The sequence below is a fragment of the Ranitomeya variabilis genome, chromosome 4 (genome assembly GCF_051348905.1).
Source record: "Ranitomeya variabilis isolate aRanVar5 chromosome 4, aRanVar5.hap1, whole genome shotgun sequence".
NCBI classification, from domain to species: Eukaryota; Metazoa; Chordata; class Amphibia; order Anura; family Dendrobatidae; genus Ranitomeya; species Ranitomeya variabilis.
Genome location: NC_135235.1, coordinates 599,822,569 through 599,845,246, shown reverse-complemented (window position 1 = coordinate 599,845,246; position 22,678 = coordinate 599,822,569). Strand labels below are relative to the sequence as shown.

Below are 22,678 nucleotides of genomic sequence, written 5' to 3'. Positions count from 1 at the left end.
CGGGCCGTTAGACCGTTCGGGGATTCTTGAATTTCCAGCGTGGATTTTTGATAGGGTTTTTGTTGACCATATAAGTTATCTTACTACATTCTGCTATTAGTAAGTGGGCCTCTCTTTGCTAAACCTAGTTCATCTCTGTGTTTGTCATTTCCTCTTACCTCACCGTTATTATTTGTGGGGGGCTTGTATCCAACTTTTGGGGTCTATTCTCTGGAGGCAAGAGAGGTCTTTGTTTTCCTCTTCTAGGGGTAGTTAGTCCTCCGGCTGGCGCGAGACATCTAGCGACCAACGTAGGCATGTTCCCCGGCTACTTCTAGTGTTGGCGTTAGGAGTAGATATATGGTCAACCCAGTTACCACTGCCCTATGAGCTGGATTTTTGTACTTCGCAGACTTACTTGTTCCTCTGAGACCCTCGCCATTGGGGTCATAACAGTTGTCCCAGTCATCCATCAGCGCTTGGGCCACCTCATTCCACAGCCTCCAAATTACCACAGTGCCCGAGTGCTGCTGCTCCCGGGTGTCCCACAACGGAACTCGCTCCTGCACCAGGATGATGAGGAGGTCATTATCAATGAAATCCTCCTCCCATTGTGGGACCTAGAAATTAAAAAAGACATTAATGTTGGAAAGATTAAACACTAGGACAGAGACACACTGCTAAATTTCTCGTGCCAGAACCGCATTGTAAAACTCGTACTGGCTATCGGCTCTCCTGACCTGAGCTTGACAGCTGCAAAGTAATCCATCATGCTGTCATGCTAGGGTCAGGAGAGGTGCCGGCCAGTCCGTGCAGTGCGATGCGATTATCGCAAGAGAAATACGGCAGTGTGTCTCTGCCCTTAAAACAAAAACAGTCAAAAATAAAAAAATGAAAAGTCAAGCGTCCCAAAAACAGTCAAGAATAAATTGAAAAAAGGCAAGAGTACCAACAACAGTCAAAAATAAATAAAACCGGTCAAGAATACTTACACCCCGTCTTGCTACCGGAGCTTGGGCCTGAGTCTCCTGCTCCTGTTCATCTGCACTGGAATGGTTCTGTAAATATAAAAATACATATTTTGCCACATGTGTAATAGTGACAGTGCATACTTACCAATCAGCAGCAAATGTACTCACTTCAGTCTCATGTCCACTGTGTGAGCTCTGATCTTCCGTGGAGGACATGATGAGGAATGCTGCAAGAGACAAAGAAATGGTTACAGACTGCATTGAGAAAATCAGACAGGCAGACATATACAGTTAAGTCCATATATATTTGGACAGAGACAACATTTTTCTAATTTTGGTTATAGACATTACCACAATGAATTTTAAACAAAACAATTCAGATGCAGTTGACGTTCAGACTTTCAGCTTTCATTTGAGGGTATCCACATTAAAATTGGATGAAGAGTTTAGGAGTTTCAGCTCCTTAACATGTGCCACCCTGTTTTTAAAGGGACCAAAAGTAATTGGACAATTGACTCCAAGGCTATTTCATGGACAAGGGTGGGCAATCACTTCGTTATGTCATTCTGAATTAAGCAGATAAAAGGCCTGGAGTTGATTTGAGGTGTGGTGCTTGCATTTGGAAGGTTTTGCTGTGAAGTAAACATGCGGTCAAAGGAGCTCTCCAGGTTAAACAAGCCATCCTTAAGCTGTGAAAACATAAAAAACCCATCCGAGAAATTGCTACAATATTTGGAGTGGCAAAATCTACAGTTTGGTACATCCTGAGAAAGAAACTCGTCAATGCAAAAAGAACTGGGCGCCCACAGAGGACAACAGTGGTGGATGATCGCAGAATAATCTCCATGGTAAAGAGAAACCCCTTCACAACAGCCAACCAAGTGAAGCAACACTCTCCAGGAGGTAGGAGTATCAATATCCAAATCTACCATAAAGAGAAGACTGCGTGAAAGTAAATACAGTGTGTTCACTGCACGGTGCAAGCCACTCATAAGCATCAAGAATAAAAAGGCTAGACTGGACTTTGCTAAAAAAAAGCCAACACAGTTCTGGAAGAACATTCTTTGGACAGATGAAACCAAGATCAACCTCTACCAGAATGATGGATAGAGAAAAGTATTGTGAAGGCGTGGTACAGCTCATGATCCAAAGCATACCACATCATCTGTAAAACATGGCGGAGGCAGTGTGATGGCTTGGGCGTGCATGGCTGCCAGTGGAACTGGGTCACTAGTGTTTTTTGATGATGTGACACAGGACAGAAGCAGCAGAATGAATTCTGAGGTATTCAGAGACATACTGTGTTCTCATATCCAGCCAAATGCAGCCAAACTGATTGGTCAGTGTTACGGAACCCCCCAGCACCCAGAATATGTTGTGCAGTTATATGTATGTATAATAGGTTCCATGTGAGATGCATCAGCCCACAGGCTGCGCCCTGGGCAGAGGGGACAAGAAATCCCCCTTCAGACCTCCCCCACCTTTGTAATTCCCACAGTAAATATCGGCAGGCTCCGGCCACCTGCGGCTATTGTAATGTATGTCTGGCCTGCCGCTTTTCAATTGGCCTGCCCTCTGTATCTGTGTGATATATATTTTGTGTCCTGTGAGTAAAGCGTTGTCACACTGGAAATACGTGGAGAAGCAGTGATCTTTTATATGCGCCCATGTAACCAAACAATTCCAGTCAACGTCCTTCATTCAGACTCCAGCCAAAGCAGAGTGGACCTCCTGAAACACGGGGTGGTACTGAAAGAGGTACTCCAGCACGGTAGACCCCGTTACACTGGTGGCAGACAGCGAGATGTGATACCCCGTCTACAGGAGGAAAGGAATGAATGGAGAACAACTACCAGAAGTTAAAGAGGACTACATTAAAAGATCTGGTGGAAGCCCGAGGGTTAATCGCCAGCAACAAAACAAAAGCGGATTTGATAGCAGCCATCATGGAACATGACAGTGCAGCGCCCCCCAATGTGAACGTGAAGGAGACTGAATTCCAGAGGGAGGTAAAGAACAGACTGGCGTTCTATGGCCCAAACCCTGCAGTAGAGATCATACGAGAGGTGATGGCTGATGTGCGTACTAATCTGAAGGAAAAGATGGCCAAACGGACCAGGATAGAGCTACCCAAGATGGAGATGGCAGAGCGGACCAAAGTGGAGCTGGCCAAGATGGAGATGGCAGAGCGGAGAGAGGAGATTCAGCGAGCAGGGGAAGCTCTGGCCTCCGCCCAGGTACCTTCAACAGTAAGCCACAAAAAGATCCAGTATAATGCCTTCTGACAGTTGGGGGAGGCAGAGGAAGACATTGATGGCTTTCTGCAGGACTTTGAGCTTCAGTGTCCCCTTCATCAAGTGAAGCCGGAGGAACGGGTTCAGATTCTGGCCAGCAAGCTGACAGGCCGGGCAGCGGACGCCTATCGCACGGTACCTGATGAGGACTGTATGGACTATGAGCGAATCAAAATAGTGATCTTGGCCCGGTATGCGCTGACACCAGAGGCATACCGCCAAAAGTTCAGCGGACTTATAAAATGCGTAACCGATACCCACACTGAATGGGCCTGTAAATTACACGGTCACTGCTACAGTGGGTACAAGGGAGCCAAGCAACCACTAAGGAGGACGTCCTCCAGCTCTTCTTGTTAGAACGATTCTTTAATGGACTAACCCCCGAGACACAGGAATAGCTTCGGGACAGGCAGCCAATGACTCTTGAGGAGGCCGCTCGTCTGGCCGATGAACATCATGATGCCAGGAGGCCTCAGTTGTCCGGATCAAAGATGGTCACTAGGGGTCCGCCCATGGACCTGGAGGCCCCCAAACCACACAAGATTGTAGGGGGACCAGCTAAAAACCAAGCCTACCACAGTCCCCCTGGGGCACGATGCCACACCTGCCATCAGATGGGCCACCTGCAAAGACAATGTCCCAACCGGACTCAGCATACCCAGTGGCCAAAAGCGGGAACAGCTACCTTCCGCTGGGCCGCTGTACACTGCTACCAAGACGAAGCTGACCCAGCATTGGGGGCTATGACTAACCAGGGGTGGAAGAGATGGAGGAAGTGCTGCATGAAGTAGACCCCATGCAGGCAGCCCGGGCAGATAATCGACAACAGCATCGACAGGTCATGTGGGATAATGGGAAACGTATGCAGGGACTAAGGGATTCCGGGGCAACTTTGACCCTTGTGACGCCTCATCTCGTCCGGGACCAAGAGAAGACGGACCGGACAGTGGCAGTCCGTGTAGCAGGGGGAGCCATACATCGACTGCGCACTGCCAGGATTCACCTGAACTGGGAAGTCGGGGATGGCCTTGTTGAGGTCGGCTTGATGGGGGATTTACCTGCAGACGTCTTGCTGGGAAATGACTTGGGGCCCATGTTGTCTGCCTTCTCGGTTGCCCCTCTGGCTGAGACATATCCTGTGACCACCCGGAGACAAGCTCAAGCTGCGGAGGCGGAATCACACTCAGAGGAGGCCCAGGTAAGACATCCCAGCCCTACACGTATTCCCATAGCCAGACACATTTCTTGGGCCACCCCAGCTGAATTTAAGAGGGAGTTACTTGAGGATCCTTCATTGGAGGGATATCGTGGAAAGGCACAGGAGGGGAGAGGGGTACTGGTAGGGGAACAGTTTGTATGGAAGCAGAGACTCCTCTACCGGATCACAGAGCAGCACCACACAGGGATGAGCATCACTATAAAACGACAGCTGGTAGTTCCCAAGAAGTATAGGCAGGAGTTACTGCGAATCTCTCATGACATACCCTTGGCCGGCGTCAGTCGCACCAGGCATCGTCTGACACAAAACTTCTTTTGGCCGGGGTAACCTATGATGTCCGTCAGGGAAAAAGTATATATTGACAGTGGTAGATTATGCCACACGGTATCCAGAGGCTGTTGCGTTACCTAACATACTGGCAGAGACGGTGGCGGCTGCTCTGCTCCAGGTTTTCTCACGGGTTGGATTTCCCCGGGAGATTATCTCGAACCAGGGTACCCAGTTTACAGCAGAGGTGACCAACCAACTGTGGAAGCTGTGCAGCGTAAAGTCCATTAGAAGCGCCCCATACAACCCGCAAACCAATGGGTTGTGTTAACACTTTTACAATTCATTTGGACTTTTACCAGGACCTACAGGGACTGGGAGAAATTCTTCCCACACCTCCTGTTTGCCTATCGGGAGGTGCCCCAAGAATCCACGGGGTTCTCACCGTTCGAACTGGTATACGGGAGGCGGGTAAGGGGACCCCTAGACTTAGTGCTAGAACACTGGGAAGGGGAGGGCATCATAGAAGGGGTACCTATTGTACCCTATGTGCTGGAATTCCGGGACCACCTACAGGAGCTGACCTAGGCTGTACATGAGAACATGCAGGTGGCCCAGCGGCGCCAGCGCGTATGGTACGATCGGAGGGCCAGAGAACGCACCTTGGAAATAGGACAGAAGGTCCTGGTGTTAGAGCCCACTAGGCAGAACAAGTTCCAAGCTGCATGGCAGGGGCCCTACCAGGTAGTGGGGAAAATAGCCGACACCACCTATAATGTCGCCGATTGTGATGACCCCAGGGTTATCCGCATGTTCCACATGAATATGCTGAAGCCCTACCGGGAGCGCCCTGAAGAGGTAGTGGCCATCTGTGTACCTGAAGCAGAGGATTTAGCCGGACTTCCCTTGCCTGATGTCTTAGGGGAAAGGGCTCAGTCCAAAACATGGGACGAGGTACACTTGGGTGAAGACCTAGGTCCCCGGGAGAGACAGCAGGCGGAGGCGTTGTTGAGGCAGCGACAGAGGATGTTTTCGGGGAGACCAGGGTACACTCACCTGGCACAACACAAGGTTGAGACCCAGGATCAGACCCCCCTGCGACAACCCCCCTTCCGCGTCCCTGAGTCTGTACGAGAAGGGATGCGACAAGAGATACAAGAGATGTTGCGTTTAGGGGTCATTGAAGAGTCAGATAGTCCCTTGGCATCCCCCGTAGTGTTTGTGCCCAAGAAGGATGGGACTACACGGTTTTGTGTCGACTATCGTAAGCTCAATGAGAAAACGGTGACGGATGCGCATCCCATGCCGCGTGTGGATGAGTTGTTAGACCGGCTGGCGGGGGCAAAGTATTTGACCACCATCGATCTATACAAAGGCTACTGGCAGATACCCCTTAGTCCTGACGCTATTCCCAAGTCGGTATTTGTCACCCCGTTCGGCTTATTCCAGTTTTGAGTTATGCCATTCGGGATGAAGAATGCCCCGGCGACCTTCCAGAGGCTGGCTGACCGGCTTCTGGATGGTCTCCAGGACTATGCTTGTGCCTACCTGGGTAACATCGCTATCTACAGCGCGACATGGGAAGAGCATCTAAATCACCTAGAGACAGTATTGGACAGGATCCACAAGGCCGGAATCACCCTGAACCCAAACAAGTGTCACATGGGCAAAGCAGAGGTTCAGTATTTAGGGCATTGGGTGGGAAGTGGGAAACAGCGACCAAAACCAGCCAAGATTGAGGCCATAGCCAAATGGCCCACCCCACACACTAAAACCCAGATCATGGCGTTTCTAGGGACAGCGGGGTATTACAGGAAATTCGTTCCCAATTACAGCAGCGTAGCCAAGCCCCTCACTGATCTGACCCGTAAGAACCAACCCCGCCAAGTAACCTGGACCCCAGAGTGTGAGGAAGCCTTCCACCAGCTAAAGGACGCCCTCACCAATACTCCTGTATTGGCCGCACCCGATCCAACTAAATGTTTCCTTGTTCACACAGACGCTTCTATGTTTGGATTGGGGGCAGTACTGAGCCAAGTCGGGCTGGACGGCCAAGAAAACCCGGTAGCTTACCTGAGTTGGAAACTACTGCCCCGTGAAGTAAGCTATGCGGCCATCGAGAAGGAGTGCCTGGCGGTAGTATGGGCACTCAAAAAGTTGCAACCATATTTGTATGGACGACAGTTTTCCCTCCTAACGGACCATAATCCCCTAGTCTGGCTTAATCGGGTCTCCGGAGACAACGCCAGATTACTGCGGTGGAGTTTGGCCCTACAACCTCTGGACTTCACCATCCACTACAGACCCGGCAAACAAAACGGTAACGCCAATGGACTAAGTCAACAAACGGAACTTGTACCAACACCATAAACTTCGGTCATCCCCAAACCGATTCGTTAAGAATCAGACTGTATGTCGATCGCGTCGCTGAAAAGGGGGAGCTGTGTTACGGAACCCCCCAGCACCCAGAATATGTTGTGCAGTTATATGTATGTATAATAGGTTCCATGTGAGATGCATCAGCCCACAGGCTGCTCCCTGGGCAGAGGGGACAATATATCCCCCTTCTGACCTCCCCCACCTTTGTAATTCCCACAGTAAATATCGGCAGGCTCCGGCCACCTGCAGCTATTGTAATGTATGCCTGGCCTGCCGCTTTTCAATTGACCTGCCCTCTGTATCTGTGTGATATATATTCTGTGTCCTGTGAGTAAAGCGTTGTCACACTGGAAATACGTGGAGAAGCAGTGATCTTTTATATGCGCCCATGTAACCAAGCAATTCCAGCCAGCCTCCTTCATTCAGACTCCAGCCAAAGCAGAGTGGACCTCCTAAAACACGGGGTGGTACTGAAAGAGGTACTCCAGCACGGTAGACCCCGTTACAGTCGTCGTTTCATACTACAGATGGACAATGACCCAAAATATAAAGCCAAAGCAACCCAGGAGTTTATAAAAGCAAAGAAGTGGAATATTCTTGAATGGCCAAGTCAGTCACCTGATCTCAACCCAATTGAGTGTGCATTTCACTTGTTAAAGACTAAACTTCAGACAGAAAGGCCCACAAACAAACAGCAACTGAAAACGACCACAGTGAAGGCCTGGCAGAGCATCAAAAAGGAGGAAACACAGCGTCTGGTGATGTCCATGAGTTCAAGACTTCAGGCAGTCGTTGCCAACAAAGGGTTTTCAACCAAGTACTAGAAAAGAACATTTTATTTACATTTTTTTAATCTGTCCAATTACTTTTGGTCCCTTTAAAAAACAGGGTGGCACATGTTAAGGAGCTGAAACTCCTCAACCCTTCATCCAATTTTAATGTGGATACCCTCAAATGAAAGCTGAAAGTCTGAACTTCAAGTGCATCTGAATTGTTTTGTTTAAAATTCATTGTGGTAATGTCTATAACCAAAATTAGAAAAATGTTGTCTCTGTCCAAATATATATGGACTTAACTAGACGTAGCGTCTTGAGAGTAATGGACTTCCACTGCCCACACCTACTTTTATAAGGTTTGTTTTGGGGGTGGCTTAAAACAAGTTGCTAGACATGTTTCATCAGAAGAAGGTATGCGTACGCAAACACAAGTCATTACGTACGCATGTTTTCCCATAGACTGTAATGTGTTTATTTGACGCACTCCTTCCGGAAGCGTCCGCATGCATATGGCGTCGGAAATTTGCCGCCACAAAAATTCTAACATGGTGCGTCAGCCGCACCCAGCCGTACACCGGCAAAATACGCATGCGTAAGCAAAAGCGTGCTAATGCATGCAAACGCATGCACCTGCGTCTACAATGTAAAAGATAATGAATCAAGGCGCATGCAGATGTACACTGTGTTCCAAATTATTATGCACAAAGAGTTTAAGAGTGATAAGGTTAGAATTTTTTGTTTGTCATTTAAACTCATTGTTGGTGATGTGTGTCAGGGCTCTTTATATCACTGAAAGCAATTGCAGATACCTGTGCAAATTAGTTTGGCAGGTGTGTCCAAATGCAAGACTACTTAAGAAGGCTGTTCCACATTATTAAGCAGCCTACATTTTTTGCCAAAATGGGAAAGAAAAAGGATGTGTCGACTGCTGAGAAGCAACAAATTGTGGAGTATTTAGGTCAAGGCATGACTACAATCAACATTGCCAAGACACTTCATCGTGATCATCGCGCAATCAAGAAGTATGTAGCTGATTCCCAGCACACACGTGTGCGTGCTAAGGAAAAATTGAGGACTCTTTCCAACAGGCAATTGCGTAAGGTTAAAAGAGCAGCTGTAAAAATGCTTTGTCATAGCAGCAGACAAGTTTTTGAAGCTGCTGGTGCCTCCAACGTCCCCAGAACAAGATGCAGGGTCCTTCAGAGGCTTCCAGCTGTGCGTAAGCCATCCTGTCGACCACCTCTATCCACTGCACACAAGCAGAAACGGCTCCAGTGGGCCAAACGATACATGAAGACTGACTTCCAAACTGTTTTGTTCACCGATGAGTGTGGTGCAACGCTCGATGGTCCAGATGGATGGAGTGGAGGATGGCTGGTTGATGGACACCCCATGAAAACACGGCTAAGGCGCCAACAAGGAGGAGGTAGAGTAATGTTTTGGGCTGGAATCATGGGGAGAGAGATTGTCAGACCCTTTATGATCCCTGAAGGGGTAAAGATGAACTCCAAAATCTATGTGGAGTTTCTAAAACAACACTTCCTGTCATGGTTCAAGAGGAACAACCGTGCTTTCCGCAGCAAGATCATTTTCATGCATGATAATGCACTGTCTCATGCTGCAAAAAACACATCTGCATCTCTGGCTGCTATGGGCATAAAAGAGGACAAACTTATGGTGTTCCCACCATCTTCCCCTGACCTCAACCCCATTGAGAACCTCTGGAGCATCATCAAAAGGAGTGTCTATGATGGCGGGAGGCAGTTCACATCTAAGCAACATCTCTGGGAGGGTATTCTGTCCACATGCAAAACAATTGAAGCAGAAACCATCCAAAAACTGACAAATTCAATGGACGAGAGAGTTCAGAATCTTCTTTCGAACAAGGGGTCCTACGTGCAAATGTAACATCACCTAGAATAAAGTGTTCACTTGAAAACTGTTTGATTTCATTTTGTAATAAGCTGATAATGCTTATAACTTAACAATTGACCATTTTTTTGTTCAAAATAAAAAAAAAAGGTTGAAAACTCTGCTGTGCATAATAATTTGGAACATGCATTTTGAGTGTTTATTTTTTTAAAAAAGATACTGTTTTCATAGGCAGTTTGTTCCAAAACATTGCAATTATACTAGAATAGTAGATGACTGGAAAATAACAATGACTGCAATTCAGATGGGTAATTTAGAGAAAATACGAGGAAATATTATTTGCATAATAATTTGGAACACAGTGTATGCATCAGAAACGCTGTGGACACAACCGCAAATGTGAAATCAGCCTAAGGGACTAAATGTTTTTACCTTTTTTGTATGTCTTGTTATTAGTACAAGTACTGACTTTTCTATGGAATTATACCTGTTCTTAGCATTTGTTTCTTTCTTTTCATTTTGATCATTTTGGCACAAAAAAGTCAGTGAATACCACAAGTTGAACAAAAGGAAAGTAGCTTAAAAGAATCACAAATGCTGAATTGGTCTCAAAGTGTTTTTGAAAGATGCAGAACCTTTATATAGCGATTATTATTTGGATCAGTGGTGGCTCCAGCTATTAATAGATGGAGAGGATCAGATATTACCAGTGGCAGCCTCTCGGTGGAGATCTTCCAGTTCTATATCCAAGTCAGATGTTTGTCAGAAAACAAAACGTTGATAAAGACAAAACATAGATTTCCATTACGTCAAAGGTGACCTCGGATGGCTCTGAAGAACGAAAGGAAGGTGATTGTGAGCACAGCCAGGGGACCCTCAATACTGGTTACAAAGCGGGGAATCATGTCAGTATATTCATATATTGTAGGAAAAGTTCACAGCCCCTGTATTATAAATATTCATTTAAGCTGTTAGAAGGGTGTCTGACAGCCAACAATTGGACTGTTTCCAATAACAACCTGCAAAATTGCAGCTGCAGGATCAGCATAAGGAAGGAATGTAAAGTATTTTATAGGATAAGACTTCCATCCATCACTCCCCTCCCCAAGAAAGGGTCAATTTAAAGCGTGATCTCAAGTACTTAAATTGCTTTAATTATATAGATAGCATGAAAATAAGCAAGTTTGCAATTGACTTGCTGTTTCTATTTGCTGTCATTCTCCTGCAATGACAACTTTTATCTGTTCTAGTGTACAGCTGGTTTCCATGGAGCTCAGCCTCCAGGCCGAGAGTATGCAGTAGTTATACTCCAGGAGAGGGATTTACTCTTAACATCCCAGTCATCTCTCTCCTGCCCATTGATTTCTCTACTGCAGTTAGCTGCTCACCTTTAGTATTTTTTAGCATCCATATTACACCTCCCTCACTGCCCCATGTACCCATACAAGTATCACGTATAACATTATTCATTGCATATTCATGACCACTTCATCACAGAGTATAGTCAGCACTCTCTAAAGGTTATATTTTTTGAGCACCCATGCACTTTACATTTATATTGGCGCTCTTTAGCCCGTTTCATACCCCACTGGGAACATGTTTAGGACACTAGCACACACTATTTTTTTTACCAGGTTAACATTGTATAGAGTTGTGCCAGTATTTCATCATTGACTTTTTGGGTATTTTCATGTACTTTTATGTTTAATTTTCTTGGTTTTTAATTTGTTTGTTTTTTCACTTTTTGTTTTGTTCACTTTCATTTTAATTTTTCATTTTTTTTTTTTACTTTTGAAATATTTTTTTCATCCATCATTTACTTTCAGCATCACATCTGTCATCATGGACAGGGAGACACATGTTGACCTGCATGTGTTCCCCCCCTGCATCATCCATGTTATTCTCATTTACTATGAAATATGCTTAATGCTCTGTATACGAGTCCAACTAATCCTCATCAGGCTATTAAAGTGTCTATCTGAATTCAGTGTATTATACTCTACTTGCATAATGAGCCCAATATGCTTTCTTGTTTCTCTGAATGTGTTCCCTTGTACCAAGCAACTTACACACCCCTCCAAATCATGTGGGTAGGAGGGCGTAGTCTATGTTCTAGCTGTACACACCCACAGGCTGGAGACAATGGTGACACCGCCGTGGGGGTGGATCCGGATGATGCCAGCACCTATACTATACTGCAGTTAGCTGTTCACCTCCCTGCTCCCCCTCTCAGCTTCTGAAGAGATGCAGTTATAAATCACCAGCCCGGCAGCTTTCCTAATCACAGCCAGAGCTGGGTTCTTGATAGCTGAAAGTGTTACAGCAGAACTTGTGCTGAGCTTCTACTCACCAGAGCTATCAGTCAAGGCAGAAAGTCCACCCTCCCTGAAACCATGAAGTAAGGAAACCGAGGAGCCTGCATTGCTTTGAGCTGCTCAAGAGACAACTTGATAATACCCCTATAAGCCTTGTTCTTGCTTTGTCCATTACCAGTAATATGAATGTGTTTCCCGTAATTTTTAGTGTTGACAACCTATTTGTGAATAATATACACTGTGTCTTATTTTTCCACAGAACTATGAGTGTAACTAGCAGTATGATCTTGCGCTGTGTACAGGTCAGAAGCCATAGGGCTCCGTTATCACAGCCACTGAGAAACGTAGTAGACCACTTTTTTTTCTTTGTCTCTAAAAAGTGGGACACTGCCAATGCGGACCCCAAAAAATGGAACACAAAGTAACCTAGTTTGCCTCATTATTGGCCATATCTGGGGAACCATCCCAATCTTGTTTTTCCGGGCTTCAGGAGGAAACTCCAATGGAGCCACAAAGGTAAGGCGGAATTGTAATGTGACCATGGTCTTTAATTGACAGAGGTGTAACGCTGAGTAAGACCGTGTTCACATGAGCGTATTTCATTATTTGTATACACCTGGACTGTCGGCTGCTCTCCCGAGCTGGATTTACAGTCTTATGTGTTTATGAGGTTGTAAGTTTGGGTCAGGAGACTCTGGATATTGCGGGCCATATACGGACCATAAAAGTACGCTGGTGTGAACCCGGCCTAACACTCACTGCGTGGAATATTTATTATGTCGGGAATATAGAAAGGGGCAGAGAAGATATTATCTTCACACTAAGATGTAAAGAAGGAGGTTTCCATCTACTCACAGCAAGCAGAGAGCTTAGAACATGAAATATAAAGCGCATATGAGCTCCTCTCACAGGAAGGACCGATCCCTATAGACACTAGGGATGACAGATTTTTAGGGTTCAAGGTGTTCAAGTGATGCGATTGCCTTATAGCAGCTGTCCCCAACCTGTAGCTCTCCGGCTTTTCCAACACTACAACTCCTAGCATCCTCGGACAGCCTGCACGTTGTAAATTTCCAACCTCTAGAGCTCCACAGGCCACATACCCACATGTCAGTATATTCGACATGTTGCAACAACTGATAATAGTAGAATCCCCCTTTAATAACGCTGTTCGCTCTCACGCCTTAGTTAATGAGGGGTTCATTGATAATTTTTACCTCCCTAGATATTTTCATATTCCAGCTACATCACACAAAGCAGAGCAGTGTAATAGAGGGGGCCGACGCCAGATCTGCCGCTATCTCCCCGAGACGACTCTGCGTCGCTCTAATTCACAGGCGAAAAGCAATTAAACTTAAATTAATTAACATTTATTTGGACTGATGCAGAACAGTCCCTGAACGTGGCAGAGACAGACCCCAATGTACAGTGGAGAGGGGAGATATCTGGACAGTCACAGTGGAGGTGCGGACATTCGCTGTCTGCTGAAGTTGTGCCCCTCAGTGCCCAGACACTTGTTTTTTATGCTTCCCTTTATCCTACATCTTATGTGCGGCTGTGAGACGATGGCAGATTAGCTCATAGATTTCCTGTACTTCTCAAAATGTAGCTCTCAAATGTATAAATAAATATATATAACACCCGCTGGCGCATATCTCAGTGCCCGCAGGGTGCGGTGGCAGCATACGTACTTGCTTTAATCAAGTACCTGTCTAGGCAGCAGAACTAAGAAAGCTCCTGCTCCAGCGAGCACTCTACTCTTACATTTGCATTATATTTTTCATATGCTTTTTCTGTAACTCTCCAATAATTCAGAATATTTGGTAAACCAGCACTTAAAGGCACATCCCCTTTAATTACTTTGGTGCACCTTATGTATAAAATGCTAGTATTGATGGATCAGCCTCAAAGTCTTTTAAAAAGTTGCAATACAATAATGAAAATGTATTTGATATATTGGATCAGATTCAGTACATACAATAACAATTTGACTTAAAAGGGTGGTCAAAAATCCAGAGTAATTATCATCCTAAACCCCTATTTATTTTGTGCCGTAATCTAAACAATTTTCTAATATACTTGAATTAAATATTCCCTATCCTTCCCTAAGTACACTACCTAACTGCTTTTTAAAAAATTTTCCTACTTCCTTCTTGATGACGTTTAGTTTGAGAATCCCTAGTGCATGCTGGAATACTTAAACAAAGCATCATCAGAGGGCAGAGGCAGCGGTCACTGCCGTAGCCACTGCCCCATGACGCAAAGCATCATGAGTGACCTCCGTTTCAGGGGCTAGGCTAGTCCCTGCAAACTGTGCACTGTGCACAATGACAGTGCACTCTCTTGCTGACTCAGAACAGCAGTAACGAGCAGGGAGCAGAGCCGCCTGTTAGAATACCCGGCTTACAGAAAACAGTGATGTCATTTGCGGTGGGCGGCGTAGGTCTCTGCACGCCAAGTATTCTCACAATGCGCCCTGTTACCGACTCATTACTGCTGATCTCAGCCGACAACAGAGAGCGTACTGTCATTGTGCACATCTCATTGTGCAATTCAGCAGTTTGTAGTCATATAAAGTTGCTGCAGACTTTTTTCTCAAGCCTGGACAACCACGTTGCTGTGCACCAAAGACAAAACAGATTTCTGTTACGTTACAAGTAACCCTGACAATTCTGAGGAGCAGAGGAAGGGAATTGTGGCCACAGAAGGGGACCCTCCATACTGGTCACATAATGGTTATTGCCGGGTGCTGACACTGAATCATGTCCAGAATCTTTTCTGCTTGTTCAGTTTCTGGTGATCTGCATTCTGGGAAGTGTCATTTTTATACCATGGACTCAAGGACATTTTTGTGGCATAAATTTTCATAGTTGTACCCTGCTCAGCCAACTTTTCAAAAATTTGGTTCAACTGGTATAAAAAATACCAAAAAGATGCTAAATAATTATTCAAAAATGTTGTATAATTTCAAGAAGTTTTACTCAAATTCTTGCACAATCTTTTTGATAAATAAGCCCATTTGTTCCTAATACTAATTATTTTCAAGAGTCAGTGCATGAAAAAATTGGCTTAGTGGTTAGCACTGTTGCTTTATAATGCTGGAGTCCTGGGTTCAAATCCCACCAATGACAACATCTGCAGGGAGTTTGCGTGGGTTTCATCTCTGGTTTCCCCCACACTCCATACTGACAGAGACTTAGATTGTGAGCCCCAATGGGGGGACAGTGGTGATGTCTGTAAAGTGCTGCAGAATTAAATGTGCTATATAGTAAAATAAATCCCATTTCCTGTACCTTCAGCTGAGTGTATCCTGTCTAGATTCTCCTACAGATGCTCTTTATTTATCCTGTAAGCCAAACACAGTAGCACTAATCTCTTCTCTCTTGTGCTGATGGTTTGTTACAATGCATCAGTCTGTTACTCACAGAGGATTGTCTAGATAGGATGCAGTTGGACCCGACCTTCATCAGTGAGACATACCGCTGAGATTTCCAGCTTCAATAGGTAAACCATAATGTTCTAGTTTTGCAATCAGTACGGTTGGATTCTGCTTAATGGAAACCTCTTTTGTTGTTGTTGTGAATTGCAGTGAACCGCGGACCTCCTGCTGAGATGTTTTGTCCTCTTCCAAAAATGATGAGAAAATCCGGCAGAGCGGCCAGAATCTGACACAGGAGACAGAGGATAGAAGTAAGTATATGCTTTAATATATCGGTTACATCCCTTCTGTACATTATTACTAAGATTGTGACCAGCAGTGATGTCATCACTGGAGAGGAGTGATGTCGCCAGCGTCACGTGATGTCATGAAGTCACATGAAGGATCAATTGCAGCTTTTCGGTCTCTTACTGTGGCTCCATTTTTTGGGGCTATTATGTAAATCCAGAGCTGCCTGTGCATGTGGCATACAGTGCCTGATATTTCGGATTATCAGACAGTCACAGAATTACGTATAGATCTCTTATGGGAGCTGTTGTTATACCATATGCATTGCTGTATAATGTTTCTGCGGCAAGAGAAAGCATAGGAGCAGATCACAATGTGTCAGTGCTTCTACCAAAGCTGTGACATCTCGTGGCATATTTGTTTTAATCCTTTTGAGGTCGATGTAGCATTTTATCACATTTACTCATAGATTATTCCATCTCTGATCACCGGTCGGTTGAGGAACAAGAGGTTCTGCAGCAGCCGGTGAGTCTCCCCTCGCTTGTCACACCGGTACTTTCTCCTGGATGAGCAGCTGACATCCTTGTAGAAATCAATCTGCCGTGCACAGGGCGATTGCCACTTCTCTCGCAGAGGAGCGTTGAGGTGGAGGCTGCTGGATGAAGCACGTTCTGCACTTGTGATCCTGCAGGAACCCTTCCGATGGAGACCAGAAAATCCAGCAATCGGCTCTTTTATCTCAGCAGTTGCTGAGACCTGGAGCAGTCTGCACACAACATCACGTACTGCTCAACTTGCACCATGGAGGATTAAACTTCCGCAGCCCCCATGACCCCGGCGTCTCCATTCAAGAAGGTAAATCTCAGATACTTGTATTTTAAAGTGATTGTTTGTATTCAACCCCAGTGATCTCCGGCGGCAGATGCAGAATCCTCCGGCTACCTGTAAGGGGTGACTGTCACTTGCAGTGGCATAACTAGAGTCTGATGGGCCCTGGTGCAATATTTGGACCGCCCCCCCCCCCCTCGCCATCCTGAATAAAATACTGTATAATGTACAGCTATATGTCCCTTATTCTGGGCCCCATCCTTGTGTATATATATATAGATATATAACACATGTCCCTCAATCTGCCGCTGTTTTTTTAATGCATAGAAGAAAATAAACCATTATATTGACCAGGGGTGTACATGAGTCATGTGGCTCCGTAGAAGAATTATAATGCACCCCCATAGTCTTCCATATAGTAGAATGCATCCCATAGTCCTCCATATAATGTATATAATATATAATCTATAAAGTATAATGCACCCCATAGTCATCCATAAAGTATAATGCACCCCATAGTCATCCATAAGGTATAATACAAAGGCCATAGTCATCCATAAGGTATAATACAAAGCCCATAGTCATCCATAAGGTATAATACAAAGCCCATAGTCATCCATAAGGTATAATACAAAGCCCATAGTCATCCATACAGTATAATGCACAGCCCATAGTCATCTATAAAGTATAATGCAAAGCTCATAGTCCTCCATAAATTATAATGCACGGCCCATAGTCATTTATAAAGTATAATGCACAGCCCATAGTCATTCATAAAGTATAATGCATCTCATAGTCATCCATACAGTATAATGCATGGCCCATAGTCCTCTACAAAGTTTAATGCACAGCCCATAGTCATTCATAAAGTATAATGCACGGCCTATAGTAATATATAAAGTATAAGGCACAGCCCATAGTCATCTATAAAGTATAATGCACAGCCCATAGTCATCTATAAAGTATAATGCACAGCCCATAGTCATTCATAAAGTATAATGCATCTCATAGTCATCTATAAAGTATAATGCACAGCCCATAGTCATCTATAAAGTATAATGCACGGCCCATAGTCATCTATAAAGTATAATGCACAGCCCATAGTCATTCATAAAGTATAATGCATCTCATAGTCATCCATACAGTATAATGCACGGCCCATAGTCCTCTATAAAGTATAATGCACAGCCCATAGTAATATATAAAGTATAAGGCACAGCCCATAGTCATTCATAAAGTATAATGCACAGCCCATAGTCATTCATAAAGTATAATGCACAGCCCATAGTCATTCATAAAGTATAATGCACAGCCCATAGTAATATATAAAGTATAAGGCACAGCCCATAGTCATTCATAAAGTATTATGCACAGCCCATAGTAATATATAAAGTATAATGCACAGCCCATAGTCATTCATAAAGTACAGTATAATGCACGGCCCATAGTCATCTATAAAGTATTATGCACAGCCCATAGTCATTCATATAGTATAATGCAAAGCCCATAGTTATTCATACAGTATAATGCACAGCCTATAGTCATCCATAAAGTATAATGCAAAGTCTATAGTCATCCATAGTAGTAGTGTCACTGATTTAGTTTTTTAAAAGAAATAAATACTCACGTTCCCTTTGCTCCCTCGCCACGTGCACCCTCTTGTGAAGCTGGCAGCTGACTCCGGTGGTCCATCATGTGCACGCCATCAGCTGCTGGACTCTTGTCGGCAACATCTATTTTAGCGCACGTAGCTGATGGGTCTGAGTCAGACAATACACTTCACCTGGATGTGTGTCCTCAGATGCACATACAGTTGAAGTTTCTGCTGGCATCGGCAGGCACCTAACCCGCCACCGTTGTCATTATGCTGCTAGTCACCTGCACTGAGTCTGGGGGAAACTACACTGCTATAAAATGCATGCATGGCAATGATTTGGGGAATTATTGCTTTTATCTGCACAATAAATCCAATATTTATGCAGAGAAGTAATCCCCTGAAATTATCAGCAGACAGGAGAATCCTGGGATACAACTAATTTCCTTTGCCGTTTATAGGTTAAAAGTGCGATGGCTTTACTGATAAGAGGGATCATATAGCTCTCAGATCAGACTGAGTTACTTTACCCTCTTATATAGCGCCATTAGTTCCACCACACCTTACAGACATCATCATCATTGTCCCCATTAGGGCTTGGATTGCTCGGTTTGTCTTGGGCACCTGTAGACACGGTCTTACCCCTGTCCAGTAGACATGTTGCACTTTTTGGAAGGCTGTATGGTGCTGGTGGTCTGCGGTTCCTGCGATTGCTCTCACTTCTAAAGGCAATGATTCTGATAGATGAGGTATATTGCAGAGCTGAGTCTTTCTTCTGTTTCCTCTGCTTTATCTTTAATGTCACATCCTGACCCGGGGTCATTTTTATATATTTTTTTATTGATTGACATTGAAAAGTGGATCAATAAGTCATCAGAAATAATCTACAACCATTGGTGAGCCGAAGGTTAAAATGGAAATGACCTCTGCTATTAACGTGACAGCAGAGACTTGTACTGTTCTCGTTTGATTGGGATCCAGTACTAGACTGGAAAGGGTTAATATTAGTAATAGCAGAGGTTGTTTAGTGATTGCAAAACCACAAAAAGAGGACTTAGAAATCCTCCAAAAATTATTGAAAAAACACCAGAAAAAAGGCAGAGACGCTTACCTGCCAAGGCCTCCAAACAATCAGGGTGCAGTAGACCCAAATAAAGATGGCGGCAACACAGGTGAAACAATACATCTGTATTGACGCCATCTTTAATTATGTCTTATGAATCACCTTTCCACAGTCAACTATCTCTCCGAGTCCCCCATAGAAAGCAGCACTCCTGGGTTCTCTCTGGGAGAGACACTACCAGAAAGCAGCACTTTATCTCCCTGAGAACGAGAAAGGATCGCCCATTGGAAATCTGATGTGCTGGATTCTTCTTTTCCCAGACATCACCTATCAGGGGGGAAAGTCAAGAGGCCCCCATACGCATTATTTTTGATATTGGCAGGTTTGGCCGACTTTAGTTTGTGTTAACTGTAGTGAGATTATATTGCATTTATCTGTTTTACAGCAGGCCAGTGTCAAGTGTAAAATGACCGATAACAGGGAACAATAGATAGATTGTATTCACCTAGCCTTCAGTTTGCATTTGGCTGAAAATACTAGTGACAGGAACAGTAGCCTGAAAATAGTGAAATGTAAAGTCCTAGACTGAGACAAAGTAAATCAGCAGAATTGTGAATGCAGCTCTGGATGCATTTGGAACATAATTATACGTAATTCAGCATTTTATAGAAAACAAATAATGTATTGATGTGTTTGTCCTCTCCTACTGCAATTACTGGACTTCTTTGTTGTGACTGGAACCATTATGTAACAGGTTTTATAGCATAAATACCAGTGGTGCATGAGGGCGCCACTTATCACTCCAGAGCTGCATTCCTGCACAAGCTTTAGATCCACAGAAGTGGAGCGGGAGACCCCTGATCTCCCCAGAAATCTCAGCCTGGTCCCAGCACTTGGGGGGCCCATAGTCCCATGCAGCCGTTCATCATGTGAAATCACTGGATGGAACAGAACAATAATGCAGATTTTTTTCTTTTTTAGTTTAGAGGGATGAGATGAGCACCCCTCATGTCCATTGTTTATAATATAGGAACTGCAGCTCTACCCCTAATTACATAAAAAATGGCCACAGCCCATGGACAGGAGGGGCAGTGGATGACTCTTTTTAAAGCTTTATTACTGTCTGTTATATTTTGGGGGAACTGTGCACTGTGGTGATGGTAATCAGAGAACTAAACGCATGTAGTAGTCAGGTCCCATTTGCCTGCTTGTAAAAAGTCACAATTGATGACTCAGCTGAAATCATCTGGAATCGCTAAAAGTTTCTCCTTGTGGAGCATGACATGCCAAGTGCAGCGCCCCAGAGTCCTGGTCGTTGCAGTAATATCATTCTCCTCTAGGGGGGAGTGATGTTACGTTTGGAGGCAATGAAGGAGATCTCTTTACCAGGTACCACAAACATACAACACATTTCATACTCCAGTCCACCAGGGGGAGCTATGCTCCTATTTATTAGGGCACTCTTCACACTTAGGTAAAACTGGTTGCCTGGAGAGGAAGTTAGGCAGTTGCTGTCTGAGCTCTGCTCAGGTAGTTGGTCCCTGACAGGGGTGGGAGCCTATCAGAGGCCTAGACAGAAGGTCACGGAGCTGCGCCTGCCCCACGTGCTGCAGTTCCTAAGAAAGGACACGAACAGAGAACTGTATTGTAGAGAGTGAGAAGAAGTCATAGCAAAGGAGTAGATACCTGAAGGAGTTCTGCCCTGCACAGGCTGCCTCCTTCTGAGGCGCAGGACCCCGGTAGCCGGAACACCAAGGGAGCAACAGTCCTTTATGCCTCGCTCCAGAGATCGGCAGGACAGCTAGTTGCAAGTTACTGATCCGCCTTATAATAGAGTCCCTGTAAAAAGCCTCATGCCACCGGTCCTACGGGTTTGTCCTATCCATCTGGGGGACAGAGAGAGAGAGAGATAACATCAATAACATCTACAACATCTGTGAGGACCTTATGAGAGGCTTAGCAATAAGATACTACAGCACCAAGGCGCTAGAGGAAGGCTACTGATTTCCACCTGGATAAGGGGACTCTGGATTTGCCTCCAAACCGGCCAGACTTTGCCTGCCCTGTGATCTGGTGCTCTGGACTGTGGATGCTGAAGCCTTCAGTAAAAGGTAAAGAGACTGCAACCTTGTGTCCTCGTTCTTCACTGCGCCTCATACCATCCACCATCTACACACTGGGAAGTCTTGGGGATACACTTCACCTGTGGGAAGGTATACCATCCAGCTACCATAACATCACCCCAGCGGACCCCTTAAAGCAGCATCGGTCACCCTGACCGAATACCACAGGTGGTGTCATGAACATTTCCCCTTTAAAGACCTTTCCCTTTTACACGGACGTCCCAGGGCCACGGACCAGGTCAGCCACCGTGACATCCCCCTTGAGAACCGAAGGACCCGGTACCGAGTACCCCTTGCTCACGGGGGCACTCCACCAAGCATGACGCCTCTCACCCAGCCAAACCAGATCTCATACTCTGCACTGATGAGAGGGGCAGGACCCCGAAACACACTGTCTGCAAACTGAGATTCTGGTTTGGCTTTTATCCTGGCTTTCTTAAAAGGTTGATATTGACTTTTAGGATTGCTACTAATTATAGGTGGCTCTAGAGTTCCAGTCCTCTTCCTCTGCAAAGGTGATTTGCACTTTTATTCAGGACTTGTTCCTGACCTTCATCACTGAGCTCAGATTCTGGCAAGACGACCCGATGTTCATTCTCATATTTCTGCTCTTTTTTTGTTTAGTTCTTGTTGGTTTTAACCTATTTCTAATGTGCACCAAATTCTTCTTAAAACTTGCTTTTTTTTCAAGTCTATTTTATATGTGATCGCCTGTTTTTTTTTTTTGTTTTTTTTTTGTTTGTTTTTTACGTTAACCATTGTGGGCGTGAGTTTTCCTTTTTTCAAATGTACTCTAGTTGTGATTTTATGTACATCTGAAGGTTTTTTTAGCAAATTTTGTGAACATTCTACGTCACAAAAAGGGTTAAATACAAAATTAAAGAGCAGTTTTGATGTTGTGCAAAATTCACGATGCACGTGCACCATTTTGAAGAATTTGTTTCAGAAACATGAATGAATGAATATCACAAGACAAAAAAAGAAAATAAATTCCTTGAGGGGTCTAGTTTCTAAAATGGGGTCACTTATGGGGATTCTCATTGTTTAGGCACATCAGGGGCTCTCCATACACGACATGGCATCCTCTCTCGTCTCCAGCCAATTTTGTGTTCAAAAAGTCAAATGTCACTCCTTCCCTTCCAAGTCCTGCCGGGCGTCCAAACAGCGGTTTTCCCCCACATATGGGGTATCAGTGTACTCAGGAGAAATTGCACAACGATTTCTGGGGTCCATTTTCTCCTGGTTACCCTTGGGAAAATAAAAAATTGGGTCTAAAATAACATTTTTGTGAAAAAAAGGTAAATGTTAATTTTTTCCTTCCACATTCCATT

The 22,678-nt window shown here is 44.8% G+C and overlaps 1 protein-coding gene and 1 long non-coding RNA gene across 4 annotated transcripts in view; one reads left to right on the top strand and one right to left on the bottom strand.

Annotated features, from left to right (window-relative positions):
* Positions 1-667: 667 nt before the first annotated feature.
* LOC143769223 (uncharacterized) lies at positions 668-21,010 on the bottom strand. Its single transcript, XR_013214278.1, has 3 exons — positions 20,911-21,010; positions 1,119-1,177; positions 668-1,037 (listed from the first exon to the last, which is right to left on the bottom strand). It is a non-coding gene; the product is annotated as an uncharacterized LOC143769223 (long non-coding RNA).
* LOC143769222 (opsin-5-like) overlaps positions 15,406-22,678 on the top strand; it is a 71,851-nt gene continuing 64,578 nt past the window's right edge. Inside the window, exons 1-3 of one of the 3 annotated variants that reach the window (XM_077257764.1) lie at positions 15,406-15,576; positions 15,662-15,762; positions 16,483-16,594. In XM_077257764.1, coding sequence (XP_077113879.1) covers positions 16,568-16,594 — 27 coding nt within the window. In that variant the 5' untranslated portion in view covers positions 15,406-15,576; positions 15,662-15,762; positions 16,483-16,567. Of the gene's footprint in view, positions 15,577-15,661; positions 15,763-16,208; positions 16,595-22,678 lie in introns of all 3 variants that reach the window. The other 2 variants (XM_077257763.1, XM_077257765.1) reach the window with 2 other exon arrangements.